Below are 14,813 nucleotides of genomic sequence, written 5' to 3' on the forward strand. Positions count from 1 at the left end.
CCCATTTGTGATTGACACCCACAGAAAACTTTCCAATTGTCCCAACAGGCCCCCAAAAGGCTGGGGACCCCTGAGTTATGTGATCCCTGAGTTGGAGGCCTCCCCACCCTTTGTGCCTCCCTTCATAACTTGACAACCAAAGAAGAGCTTGCTGGATCAGGCAAATGGCCCATCTAGTCCAGCATCTAGTTCTCACAGTGGCGAACCAGATGCCTGTAGGAAACCCACACGCAGGATTCGAACACAAGAGCACTCTCCTTTCCTGTGGTTTCCAGCAACTGGTATTCAGAAGTATTGCTGCTTCCCGACTAGGCAGGCAGAGCATAGCCATCATTTCTTGCATCAAACAAGACCCTCTTCCAACTCTATGGTACCAAATAAGATGTCAGCCCCACCTTAATGATGTTGTGCACCTGGGGCAAAGGGGGGAGGCAGGGAAGCCATAGCCCCAGGTGCACAATTTTGAGGGGGTGCAAAACAGGTGCCTCCACGCAGGAATCCCTGTCCCCCCCCCCCCCCCGCCTGTCACCTGGAAACTCTGGGCCTCGGAGCCTGGCCTGGCCTCACTGCCACATCTCTAGCCCCCTCCTTGGGGGGGGTCACATGCAAAGGGGCATGTTGGCCGGCTGGGCTTCCCCCTGCACAGGTGGGCAGGGGGCACAGTGCCGCCTCGTGAACCCTCCATGCCGTGCGCATGTCCCTGCTCCTGCCCAATGCAAGGTTTCAAGGGGAAACTGAAACTGATTGTCATAAATATGCATTAATTTCCATGGGTCAATTCTGACTAGAACACAGCTGGATATAGTGTGTAATGTTGAGCTGAGGAAGTCTGTGGTAGAACAGAACCACATTACTGGGTCCAGAAAGCAGCTGCCTCGGAATCTCTGCTGTTGTTTGTTCGAGAAGAAATAGGTTTCTAGCCCCCAGTAGTTTAAAGGATTTGCATGGCAGGGGGTGTGGAGGTGTAGGCAATGCCTACCAAAATAGTCAGGGGAGCAATGGATTAAGATGCTCAGTAGGTCTTGACACAAGGTTCCGGAATAGTATCATGCTGCTTTCTTAACAGAATAAATTATGTAATTCCTTAACTAGAATAAATTATGTAATGAATATAATATCAAACCTGCAAATCTACTCAATTTGCAGGTGACAAATTTTCTACAACTATATATTATGCTGATTGTAGAACTCATCTAAGTGGTAAAGAGTTCGCATCACCTTTTTCTTTGTGTGTTAGATGTATTATTCTTTATTTTTCCATCATTCAGCCTGTGCATGCCATTTCTTGTGTAGCCAAGATTTTCACACATATAAAAGTAGGAGGTAGCAGCTCATTTGGGAGAACCACAAGGACTGTGTACTCATGGACCATGGAATACTGGGAAGATGGACAGAATGGAATAACCTAGAAAAGGGCACGATCAGCTGGAATTTTGAACAGAAACATTCTGCAATTATATATATGATATGCACATATGACACTGATATTTATATTTATATCTGATATATTTATATACAGACTACATACAGTACTGGATGAGTTAAACAGATCCTTCATTAAGGATGGGTCGTATTCAACTAAGTTGCACTTGGAGGAGACCCATTGAAATTAATGGATCTCACTTAGTCATGTTCATTCTTTACAATGGGTCTATTCTGAGCAGAACTAAAAGTGAATATAACCCTAATCCTTAAAATTGTTGCTAGGAGCTCAGTGCAAAAAGGATGGTGCCTTTGATGGCTACCCTTGACTTTGGTCCATGACCTCAGAAAAATCTTGCTGCTATCATAGATGGGATGTTGACACAGACGGACCACTGGGTCTCTGACCCATCATTTCCCATATCTAGTGCACTTTTGCAATGCATGACAAATTATGCCATCACTTTTTCTGTAGCTCCATGAATCACATTCTCAAGAAAGTCAAGAACAAACATGTTCCTTTTGAATTCATGATACTCCTCTCTTGAACATGCATTGGAAATTCATCCTGTACAAATTGCTCCCAAATACTTTCTGGGTGAACCTCAAAAGGGAAATATCAGTAATGTTTCCTGTGTTTACTACTTCACCACTTCAAATGGTATCTTCTGTAGCACTTTGTTAACTCTGCCTATTAGTGATGTGTTATATCTCCAGAGTATTGTGTCCTTGATCAGGGATTCCCTGGGCAAATCCGGTTGCAAAGGAGACCGACAATGGAAGACAATTGCAACATCTGCAGGGACTTCCACACTGCCTCCGATCCCCTGAAGGACAGAGTGAACAGACGTCTGAACCACTTTCCTCGGATCAACAATCATTTTCCTTGGGTTTATGATCTCTTTCTTGTTTGGTTCTCGGAGGACATGCTGCAGGATGTTGACTCCAGGTACCATATTCCAAGAATGTGGAACATGAACAGGGGGGAAGGTGAAGACATTATTTGGGAAAACGTGGTTCTCAAAGAGGAAGATACCAATCTCTGGATTTTGTTTCTCAAGGTTTTGCATCAAGGTTTTCCAATCCATATGTTGAACGGGAAGAATAATTTCATCAATGTCATTCAGCAGAACGTACCTGCTCCTGTACATATTCCGGTAGACACAGTCATTCAGAGCAGCAATTTGTCCATAGTAGCCAATTTTGGTCCCATCATTCGTGAAATGCCATTCATTAGAAACACTGAGATAGGATGTGATTGGCCAGGGCACCACCTCCACAGTACCTTCCACCACATAGAATTGAAGGACTTTCTCCATCAACTGGCTGCAGCTGTTCTTATAGATCACCACCTTCTGCACTCCAAGGAATTTATACATTTCCATGCTCTGCACGAATTGGAGGACGTTGTTATAGTCTCCAAACATGGTGGAGATGCACACTGTGAAGTCCACCAGAGTGCTCTGTCGCTGGCGATTTTTTATTTCAAACCGTGGTGACATGCCACTGTCAGATCCTTCGCCAGATGACTGCAATGCCATGTAACGAGGCTCACAGTGTGAGGGTTCCAAACAAATCAAGTCTGTGACCACATATGGAAATCCAAAACGATCCAAGTGGAACTCTATTGCAGCCTTAGAGATAAAGGCCACATCATCAGCTGGGCAACAAAACCAGCAATAGTGGTCCTTAACTTCCTTGTGATGTACAATCCCAATCACCCGAGTCTGCTTTTCCACCCTGTCATCGAAGTATGGAGTGATGATAAAAGATCTGTTGTCACTCAAAGCAGAGATTGAGTTATTGGTGACCCATCCTTTGCAGAGGTCTTTTTCTTTCTGTGCAACAAGTTTGGGTAGTAAAGAGTATTTCTGTATCCGGTAGTAGGAAAGTGTTAGTATAGAGGCAAGAGCCACCAGACATACCCCTGTAGCTAAAAAAGTTCTTCTTCGAAAACGGAACATCATTTCCAGCTTGAGATCCACACCAGCATCTGTTCCACTGCTGAGCCTGCAACAGAGAGAAGGTTGTTGAAGTTTTTTAATGTTACATAAAATAGTAATTTTATTGTATTTTAAGTTACTGTGAAAAATCTATGAACACATGATGAGAGCTTGTCTTTTTCCATTGCAATATATTCCATGGGCTAGAATTGTGACTGGGCATGGATCTTTGGATAGAATTTCATAATGTTTATTTAGGTTTATGAAGTAGCCCATTCGGAGTCACAGAGTTGTTGCAAGCTGACACAGATCTTCTCTGGGTGTTGCCGAAGATGCAAGCAAGCAGGAAACAGAATGGGACAAAGTTCATTTATTTTTAGCTGGAAAACCTGGTTTGAGATGTTCTAGAGCCTTATACTGGGACCAGTGCATGTAAGAAGGAAAATGTATAACTGAGACAATGTATCAATTACTGTTTTCATAACATTTAAATCAAGTTTCTGAAGTAAAGCTTTAAAACTTAATTATTGTGATGGAATTATTTTTTTTCTATACAAGAGACCAGAACAGGGAGAAATATGCAAATATTAATAATTCACTGCAGATATGACTAATTCACAAAGGTGAGGCAGGGAAATCTGTTTGTGGTTATTGACACGGCTCCATTTAATTTCATACTACAACAAAAGGCATCAAACAGTCTGACAGTAAATAAATATATTGCCAATTCTTAAATATGGGTATGTCAAAACATGGATTCTTCAAATACAGTGTCATATATGCAACAAGAATATATGCTACATCATCTGCATAGCTAGGTGTATATGAATTGAGCTCAGTATTTAAAAAAATACTTCTAAAGCTCTATAGCAGGGGTGGAGAACCTGAAGCCTAGAGGCTGAATGCAGACCTCCAAGCCTCTCTGTTTGTCCTTTAAGATTCTCACCATCTTTCTTTCTTTCTTTCTTTCTTTCTTTCTTTCTTTCTTTCTTTCTTTTCTTTTCTTTTCTTTTCTTTTCTTTTCTTTTCTTTTCTTTTCTTTTTTGCTGCTGAGCAGGAATGCCAGATGGATGCAGTTGGGAAGGCTTCTCCTGTGGCAGAGCTGAGGGTGAGTTTTTTTAGGGGTGGGTAGGCCAGACACCTAGACAGCATCTTAAAAAGCAGAGACATCACCTTGCCAACAAAGGTCCGTATAGCTAAAGCCATGGTTTTCCCAGTAGTGATGTATGGAAGTGAGAGCTGGACCATAAAGAAGGCTGATCGCCGAAGAATTGATGCTTTTGAATTATGGTGCTGGAGGAGACTCTTGAGAGTCCCATGGACTGCAAGAAGATCAAACCTATCCATTCTGAAGGAAATCAGCCCTGAGTGCTCACTGGAAGGACAGATCCTGAAGCTGAGACTCCAATACTTTGGCCACCTCATGAGAAGAGAAGACTCCCTGGAAAAGACCCTGATGTTGGGAAAGATGGAGGGCGCAAGGAGAATGGGACGACAGAGGACGAGATGGTTGGACAGTGTTCTCGAAGCTACCAGCATGAGTTTGACTAAACTGCGGGAGGCAGTGGAAGACAGGAGTACCTGGCGTGCTCTGGTCCAGGGGGTCACGAAGAGTTGACTAAACAGCTAAACAACAACAACAAAAGGCCAGACACCCATAAAAGGTGTACTGAGGTGTGGAATTATTGACTAACTCCTCAGATTGTCAGCGCTCTCTTGAGTTTTTCTTCAGTAAGTGATCACAATGCTTACAGAGCAAGACTGCGTCCAGCCAATGGAAAGCCTATGGTCTCAATAACTGCCCAGGGGTTATATTTATCCCAGATCCCTTCATTCCAGGCTGCCAGCATCACTGGGTGAAGCAGTGCCTGAAGACATACACCCAGAAGCCTAATGTGTGCAATTTGGATATGCGCTTGTCTTCTACGGAGACTGCTGATCTGTGGGGGGAAAGTCAGCATCAGTTGCGAAACAAAAGTTCCAGCAAATGGGCCTAAAAAACTTTACTGGAAAAGCTTTGCTGGGTGACTTTGTGTCACCGTTATAAATGGAATACAAATAAATATTCAGCCAACCACTACACCCCCTTTCCATCTGACTTGGCTTTCCTCTCGGAGCAAGGGGCTAAAGCTTGTGGTTTTCCCCATTTCCAAGGGGAAGCAGGGATTCTGAACTACCATCACTTTGATTCATCTCTGGGAATTAATGTGGATTAGTCCAATGTGGATGAGAGCCAGTGTGGTGCAGTGGTTAAGAGCGGCAGTCACATAATCTGGGGAACCGGGTTCGTGTCTCCGCTCCTCCACATGCAGCTGCTGGGTGACCTTGGGCCAGTCACACTTCTGTGAAGTCTCTCAGTCCCACTCACCTGACAGAGTGTTTATTGTGGGGGAGGAAGGGAAAAGGAGATTGTTAGCCGCTTGGAGACTCCTGAAGGGGAGTGAAAGGCGGGATATCAAATCCAAACTCTTCTTCTTCTTCTTCTTCTTCTTCAAATTGGACTGTTTTCAGCCACTTCTATCATTCAGTTTTGGACAGTCATCCATATTTTTGTTAGGTGGGCTGAAACGAGATGAAGCCCCTGTGGCCATGTTCATGCACAGTGGGGACATGATGATCATGTCCAGCTACAGCCGCCTGCTGTACCATGTATGCCCCAGGATTCTGCCCAACCCTTGCCTTCTTGTCTGGAGCTGCCTCTCTCAGCTGACCTTCCTGAAGACTCTGTTATGGAGCCCTGCTCTCAAGAGGACAAGCAGGTCTGTGCCAAATATCTGCAAGCATCCCATATCAACATGATTGTCAGGCAGGTAACAGCTGAAGGTCATAGCTTCCCAAGTGAAGCCAGGACAGAGAGAGACCTGGACGTTTCCTCCCTAGGCTCTTATCATGAGGAGCACAGCAAAATAAAAAAGCACAAGTCTGGTAAAGACAGCTGAAACCTGCAGTTTCCCCTTCCTTCAACATAGACTGTGTTGGTAACAACCCAGGAGCAGCCTGGCCATATGGAGCAGCAACTAAAACAGCAACATACTCATTGGATGTATAACAAAATGTTTTGAACTTTGTGGGAAGAGTACATGGCTCGGGCCAAAAGACCACTTGTGTTGTGTTTTCTCCCAAGGTCACACAACCAAATAATGCTACTCTGGTGCTTTGGTTAACACTGTCTGAATATAATATACATTCCTTGGGCAAAGAAAAGATTCCCATCATATCACACCCACTCCCCTGCCACACTCCCTACTGACCCTGCTTCACAGTGTCCTTGAACGTCTTTGCCAGGCTCAAATGTGTGCTGGAAACTCTGGCAATGCCTCTTACTAAACTGAGTGGAGAGGAATGGGTGAGTGTGAAGATGTTAGCCTGTTATACAAAGGCAACATTTGCATCAATTGCTCCACTTGCTTTTGCTTCTGGCACGTGGCCCCCGGAAGGCTGCCCAGTAGGAAATGTGGCCCTTGGGCTGGAAATATCACGCCTGCTATATCAGGGCATCAGTATACATATACTGGGTGCACATGACAAAGGCGTGTTAGTGCTGTTTCCTGACAAGGTGGACTCAAACTGTATTCCAATAAAATGCTCTATACATGAAGTAAGCAATAAAAATAAAATGTAAAAGCATACAGCATCTACTGCAGCACATTGCTACAGCAGGCAGAAAACAATTACTGTATTTTTCGCTCTATAAGATGCACTTTTTTCCCTCCTAAAAAGTAAGGGGAGATGTGTGTGCGTCTTATGAAGTGAACGCAGGCTGCGCAGCTCTCCCTCTTATATGTCCCGCTTTGCTGAAAAGGCTTTGCGTTGCTTTCGCTGAAGCCAGAACAGCAAGAGGGAGATCTGCGCAGCCTGTGTTAACTCCATAAGATCACCCTTGTCGTGATGCCTTAGGCTGATCCTCCCTCCTCCTCCTTCTTCAACAACATTTGATTCAGAATATTTTTTTTCTTGTGTTCCTCCTCTAAAAACTACGTGTGTCTTATGGTCAGGTACATCTTATAGAGCAAAAAATATGGTAGGTAGTCTGCCAAGACCCCCAGCAGTTTTCAAGTAGCCCATCTCAGGTGGTGGGGAGCTTGGAAACCTATGCTGTAATGTAAACCGCCCTGTGGTCTTTTGATAAAGGGCAGTACAGTGGTACCTCGAGTTACAAACGCCTCAGGTTACAAACTCCGCTAACCTGGAAGAGTCACCTTGAGTTGAGAACTTTGCCCCAGGATGAGAATGGAAATCGTGTGCCGGTGGCCTCTGGAATAAATTAGGTTCGTAACTAGAGGTACCACATCTTAATTAGTTCCAGAGGTCCATTCTTAACCTGAAACTGTTCTTAACTAGAGACGTGCTTTCGCTAATGGGGCCTCTTGTTGCCACTGCGCCGCTGGCACACAATTTCCATTCTCATCCTGGGGCAAAGTTCTCAACTCGAGATAACCCTTCCAGGTTAGTGGAGTTTGTAACCTGAAGCGTTTGTAACCTGAGGCGTTTGTAACTCGAGGTACCACTGTATATAAGCGATAAAATTTAAAACTGTACAGAGAGGTAATCATGCTAGTTGGTTGTAGCAAAGAGTTTTGCAGCCCATAAAGACTGGCAGAAACCTGAAAGGCTTCGTGGTCTATTATATACCGGCTCAGAGTTGGAGGTCAGTGGGGGATGCACTTCTTAAGGTCGTGCCATAAAGTTTAGCTGAGATCCTAGTTCTTGGTTCAAGTTTCCCCTCCTGAACAAGAGAAAAGCTGACTCCATCTTAAAATATTTAAATATTTAAAAGTGGCTGTTGTCTTGCCTCTAAAATGACTCTTCTCCAGATTAAATGTAGAGCAGATTCTCTTAAATACTAGCTGAAGACTTGTTTTATTTGATGGGAGGGAGAGGAGTGGGAAGTCCAAGTTCCATCCCTGACTCCCCTCAACTTATTCTCCATAAGCTTTTTTTGGGGAGAAATGGTCAGTAAAGACCATCCCAAACCAAAAAGCCTTTCTTCTGCAAAAAGGAGTCAAATGTGGTCCAACATAATGCATTTTTATATGACATTTTCACAAATATGTATATTTTTTATGCGTACTTTAGTCTACGCAAGTTTGTGCACATAGCTTGGCTGGAGAACTACACTGCAAAATTTGGAGAAGGTAAAGTTTTGAAAGATGACCATGGTTCAGTTCCTATACTGTTTCAGAAAATGGAAATTATGTTATTTGCCTTTAAGTGAGAATGGAATAGAGCATCTCTCTCTCCACCACCAAACCCGCCCCGCCCTTCTTGCTAAAGTGTCTCAGCAGGCTTCCAAGGGCTCCAAAGCTGGGTTCAATGGAGTAGATGAAAGCAAATCTTGTGCTACAGGGAAAGGCTCTACTGGTGACTGGGAGCAGCCGCCAGGACCATAGAACAACAATCCTAAAGGATCTACATTCGCTCCCAGTACATTCAGACATTCCAATAGTCCCTATTTTCCAGGGACGTTCCTGATTTAGAGAAGCTGTCCTGGTTTCTGATTTGATCCCGGAATGTCCCATTTTTCCTTAGGATATCCCTATTGTCACTGGAGAAGTGTTGGAGGGTATGGAGTTATCCAACCCCCGTCGTCTGAAGGTAATCCTGTATTGGGGAGGTAATTAAATTTTAATGTTTTATTATGTTTTTATATATGTTGGAAGCTGTCTAGAGTGCTGGGGCAAACCAATAAGATGTGTGGGGAATAAACAGTAAAATTATCATTATGGAATGGGATGTCCTTATTTTCATCAGAGAAATGTTGAAGCGCATGTACATTTCTGAGCACAATTCAAAGTGTTGGTACTGACCTTTAAAGCCCGAAACAGCCTTGGCCCCATATACCTGAAGGGGTGTCTGCACCCCCATTGTTCAGCCCAGACACTGAGATCCAGCTCTAAGGGCCTTCTGGTGGTTCCCTAACTGCGAGAAGTGAAGCTACAGGGAACCAGGCCATAGCTGTCAACTTTTCCCTTTTCTTGCAAGGAATCCTATTTGGAATCAGGGAATTTCTCTTTTAAAAAAGGAAAGGTTGACAGCTATGAACGGGGCAGAGGGCCTTATTCATAGTGGCACCCACCTTGTGGAACATCCTCCCATCAGATGCGAAGGAACATCCTCCCATCAGATGTGAAGGAATAAAGAATTACACAACTTTTAGAAGACATCTGAAGGCAGCCACTGGTACAGGGAAGTTTTTGATGTTTGAGCTTTTACTGTGTTTTTATATATTTTGTTGGGATAAATAATAGAAATATAATAATTTTTCTATAATCTATCTATCTATCCTCTATCTACACACACTCTCTCTTACACACACAAGTGGATCTACTACAAAACTAATGAAGCTTAAGCTTCAGGGCTCCTAATTGGGGGCGGGGGGCAGAAGCAACTTTAGTCCACATTGGTTTAAAAAATTGGGTCTAGTGGCATGACTCAAATAGACTAATTTTTGTTGTATATATTTGTACAGTCAAACCTCAGGTTACGCATTTTTTGGATTGCAGACCGCAGGAAACCCAGAAGTACCGGAAAGGGTTACTTCCGGGTTTCGCAGCTCGTGCATGCACAGAAGTGCCAAATCGTGCCCGCGCCGGCGCAGCGCTTCAGGATGCGAGCGCCGCGGGTTGCAGACGTTCCCCTATCATGGATTACGTCGGCAACCTGAGGTTCCACTGTATATATTTCAACAATCCCATAGTTTGAGAGTCAGTAGCACAGAGGTTGTAAAGGATCACATTTATACTAAACAAGTAAGCAGATGAGACACACACAAAGACCTCAGTTCTAAAACATGCATAGCAGCAGGACATAAGCAAAATTAATTAATTAATAAAAAATATCAGTAAAAACAGAAATTACCGGAGAAGAGAAAAGTCATCAGCCAAAGATAAAACCCTCCAAACAGCTTCAAGTAACTCCTAATGTCTTCCGAAAGATCCAGGTTTATGTACTTCCTACATATATTATTAAAATGTTACTACAGTACCATTAAGCAAAGCACATTTTTAAAAATGTTTTTCAGAGACCACCAAGGAGCATAATTATTTAGCACATTTAGCACCATTTAGCACAACAAGACAAAGGTAAAATGGGACACAGTACCTGCTTTTGTTTTCAGGTCACACAGGAAAGTGCCAATTGTCTATTTCCCTCCTCCTTTTCACCCTACAAATAAAAAACCAGAAAATCCGCCAGAGCAAGCATGTTTCAAAAAAAAAAGAAAAAAAAAGGAAAGTTAATGCAAAGAATCCCCAGCTCTTCCAATCTATCCCAAAAATATGTAGAAGACCATCAGCAAATACTCTGATGTCTTGTCTTGTTCATCGCAGGAGAAAAGTAAGAGATGAGAAGATCCAGAGACGCATCACAGTATGCAAAATATTTTAGCAGGAACAGCTAGCATGATGTAAAATTTGAGTTTAGTGGAAGAACAAGCCTAACAAGTGGCTGAGGAAAGGAGATCATAATCTGCTGTTCTTTGAAGGAAAGTCTAGCTGTGATTCACCATCTGACTGCAATGTTGACCCAGAAAAGGGAGAGAGAAGAGACATACCTGGGCAACATGAACTGAATTAGATGGGAGAGCTTTCAGTGTGCAGTTCACATCCTCCTGATCTCTCCCTCTCTCCTTTTCATCTAATCCAGGTGTCAGCCTGCCTGTCCTGAGCAGCTGTTTGGAACCAGTAATGAGCTCAATTTGCGTGAATGAACTGAAGCTTGATCCACGCAAATAAGAAGTGCTGTTAGGTAATAACATATTACCAAAGGATGAAAGTGGTTCTCATGTTCTGGAAACCCACACATTAAATGACTGCAACATGCCAGATTCAGGTCTGCCACCGAGTTACACCTTCAAATTACATTTTGGACAAGGTGCAGTCTATAAATATTATTTATAAATAAACTGGGAGGAGATTTCAAACCATTCAGAAGCATCCACACAGATGCTAGATTGTTGACTGGGACCAGCTGAATGGGGGGGGGGTTCATATTTTCAGTTCTTGGGACTTTCTCCAGATGGCCTGTTTATGGAGCATTTGTTCTGATTTCTTTGCAGGGTGCTTATATTATAATGAGCATTTTTCCTGTGTCCAAGCTTATTTGCTTCTGGGCTGTTTCTAAGTGTTCCCATGGGTTATTCGTTCATCCCATACTTTTCTATGCATTTCCCAGTCACTTAACACACACACAAAGTCTGGCTCTTTTTTAAGAGCAGAGTTGTGGTTCTAGAGTGACAGAGAACTTTTAATCGCAGTCCTAGGATTTCCTGCCCTCAGAAGGGTGAAACTCTTAAACATCTTGGCTAGCTGCCAGTCTGTTTCTGAGTAAGTGTTCAGAGTGTACTAATGATAAGGTTGCCATCTTTGTTCTGGCAAAACAGGACAAGGTGTGGCGGAGGGGTGAGATGATTTTTCTCCAAGCTGGTGTTCAATGACTTTTAAGCAATACAATACAATCCACACGTAGTGGTGGAGTTTCATGCTCCCTCACCGGGGGCGGAGAGCAGACAGGGCAGGGCTGGTGTGCATCCCAGGGTTGGGGTGCGCATCCTGGGGCCGTGGCATGGCGCCTGCGGGGGCGTGGTGCCCAGTGTGGGCAGGTGGGGCAGCTGCGATGGCGCCCCATTGGGATTGCGTTGCTTGGGGCGGTGCACTCCCCCCGCATTCCTCTTCCACCGCCACTGTCTACACACACACACACACACACACACACACTTGTAAATCTCTGTGCTTTGCTAACCAGAGTTTAAATACATGACCACACACATGCAGTACTGTACAGTCATACCTCGGGTTACAGATGCTTCAAGTTGCGTCTTTTTGGGTTACGGACCGCCAAAACCCGGAAATACTTCCAGGTTTTGGCGGTTGTGCATGCGCAGAAGCGCTAAATCGTGCATTGCACATGCGCAGAAGGCGCCAAATAGCAACCCGCACATGCGCAGACACGCCGCTGCAGGTTGCGAACACTGTGGGTTGCGGACGTGCATCCTGCACGGATCACATTTGCAACCCTATCGTCCCATGTACAATGATACATGCAGGCCAGGACAAAATAAACAAATAAATAGAGGAGCATATTCTGATGAGGGGGTGAGCTTTGTTCCACATGTTAAATTTCTGAAAAAAGAGAAGATAAAAGACAGACGGGGGGGGGGGGGAGAAAGGAACCTTGTGGAGAGCTAATTCTCTCCCACCCTACTATCTCAAATATTATGCAGATAACTATGATCAGAACTGGAACTTCTGGGCTACATTGAGACAAAACTGTTTGTTTCTAGAGACTCGGACCCTGCTGCTCTCTGAGGGTCATGGCCTGGGGACTAGAGAAATAATTTATTCGGTGGTGGTATCCCCACTGATGGGACATAGGAAGCTGTCCTATCCTGAGTCAGACCATTGGTCTATCTAGCTTAGTGGTGTCTACACTGACTGGCAGAAGCTCTTCAGGGTTCCCAACAGGGTTTCTGACATTCTCAGCCTTACCTAGAGATGCCAGAGATTGAAACTAGGACATTTTACATGCAAAGCACATGCTCTACTAATGGGCTGTGCCTCTTCCCCAATAGAAATGTACCTGACTTTGAATCATATGCCCCCAGAACTTCAACCTGGGTCTTTAAGTATGGCAATAAAGGATATACGGTATCCTACTGTTGATGCTATTGTAGCACAATCCCTCCTCCTCTTCCAATCTTCCCCATCCAGACTGGTCTAGGGACAACCAGTCAGTTCCATTCCATGGAATCATTGTCATTAACCCAATTGTCCCATGGAAAATGATTTAACCCATAGAATCATTGTCATTGTTCCAATTTTCTAAGGACAGTCCTGGAATTACAGAAGCTTCTGATTTGATCCCAGAATGTCCCAGTTTGCCTTTTTCTCCCTCTCCATGTCTTGGAGACCAATTGAAAGTGAAACGGGGGGGGGGGGATATTTATTTTTATAATGAAAATAAAATATCTGTGCCAAATTAAGGCATACAAAGTCTACGTACAATTTCAAAGGAAACTGTCACCAATCCACTATAAATTCTTTAATTGCAATGCTTCAACTGCCAGCCATTTCTTAGGAAACATGTGAAGTGTTTATTCCTTTATTGTAAATGGAGCTTTACACTATCTACTCAGAAGTAAGTCCCACTGTATTAAATGGAGCTTACTCCCTGGTGACTCGGTAAAGACTGGGCAGCCTTACACTGCAATCCAAAGCATTTTTACGGGGGTGGTGCTGTGGTCTGAACCACAGAGCCTAGGGCTTGCTGATCAGAAGGTCGGTGTTCAGTCCCTGTTCCTGCCAATCTAGTAGGTCGAAAGCACATCAAAGTGCAAGTAGATAAATAGGTACCGCTCCGGTGAGAAGGTAAACGGCATTTCTGTGTGCTGCTCTGGTTCACCAGAAGCAGCTTAGTCATGCTGGCCACATGACCTGGAAGCTGTCTGTGGATAAACACCGGCTCTCTCGGCCTATAGAGCGAGATGAGCGAGCAACCCCCGAGTCGTCTGCGACTGGACCTAACTGTCAGTGGTACCTTTACCTTTACCTAAGCCCCACTGAGTTCAATAGGATTCACTGTCTGGTATGTTCCTGATCATTGTCACAATTTCTATTACTACTGCTGCTGCTACTACTACTATTATTACTTTTTCCTTTCTTTTAGGAGTAACTCAGATGTCCCAGAGTCCCAAATAATTTGCTTCTCTATGCAACTACAGCAGCCCGAAGAATATATGTCCAGAAATGGAGGAAGGAAGCAGTACCAACAACGGAGGAATGGTAGATGAAAATGATGGAATATGCAGAATTGCAAGCCTAACCAGTCAAATTTAAGAGATCAAGAAGAAAGGGTATTTAAGGAAGATTGAAAAATGTTTGTAGAATATTTGAAGAATCATTGTAAACTGGTTAGAACGTTAGCAAGTTTAGAGTAAATCCAGCAGTAAAATATATGTTGATATAAATAGAGAAAGGGAAAAACATGGAATAGGATATGCAGCAGTAAGGGGTAATCAGAAGGTACCATGGAAAGGTGTTCAATTCAATGTTTTGCTTTGTTTATGTGATCATGAAAAATTATAAATACAACTTTAAAAATAAAATATTTTTTTATTTAATTCCATTTATCTGTGGAAGGTGTTGTAATTGGCTCAAGGGGACCAATGTACGTAGGTGTGCATATGACATCTATGTATATAGTGAGATCAAATGTGGGAGAAGCCTTCTGATGTATAGTTAGATGACCCTATTTTCATTGGAGAAATGTTGGAGTGTATGCATTCTATCATCAGTGCCTAGACTAGGATCTCTTAAGTGTTTACACTCTCTCACACAGGCCAGACCGGGAAAACTTGTTCTGTGTTTCAAACCATGTGGGCAAAGATGTGGATCAACAGGGCCCTGATAACCTGTTTTGGATGCTGTTGCTTAAAGAGAGCAATATTAAGCA

The 14,813-nt window shown here is 43.6% G+C and overlaps 1 protein-coding gene and 1 pseudogene across 2 annotated transcripts; one reads left to right on the forward strand and one right to left on the reverse strand.

Moving 5' to 3' along the window:
• Positions 1–1,219: 1,219 nt before the first annotated feature.
• LOC310836245 (uncharacterized protein) lies at positions 1,220–10,697 on the reverse strand. Its single transcript, XM_083721214.1, has 2 exons — positions 10,467–10,697; positions 1,220–3,432 (listed from the first exon to the last, which is right to left on the reverse strand). The coding sequence occupies exon 2, from the start codon at positions 3,387–3,389 to the stop codon at positions 2,064–2,066; it is 1,326 nt and encodes a 441-aa protein (XP_083577340.1). The 5' UTR covers positions 3,390–3,432; positions 10,467–10,697; the 3' UTR covers positions 1,220–2,063.
• Positions 4,432–6,164, forward strand: LOC310837098 (nucleic acid dioxygenase ALKBH1 pseudogene; annotated as a pseudogene). The gene is made up of 3 exons: positions 4,432–4,473; positions 5,067–5,606; positions 5,923–6,164. The product of its transcript is annotated as a nucleic acid dioxygenase ALKBH1 pseudogene (transcript).
• Positions 10,698–14,813: the final 4,116 nt, after the last annotated feature.

Source organism: Podarcis gaigeae (assembly GCF_964106915.1).
Source record: "Podarcis gaigeae genome assembly, chromosome: Z".
NCBI lineage: Eukaryota > Metazoa > Chordata > Lepidosauria > Squamata > Lacertidae > Podarcis > Podarcis gaigeae.

Bases quoted from the DNA above. Each gene is read 5' to 3' on its own strand.
- LOC310836245 (XM_083721214.1), bottom strand. From the start codon at position 3,389: ATGATGTTCCGTTTTCGAAGAAGAACTTTTTTAGCTACAGGGGTATGT.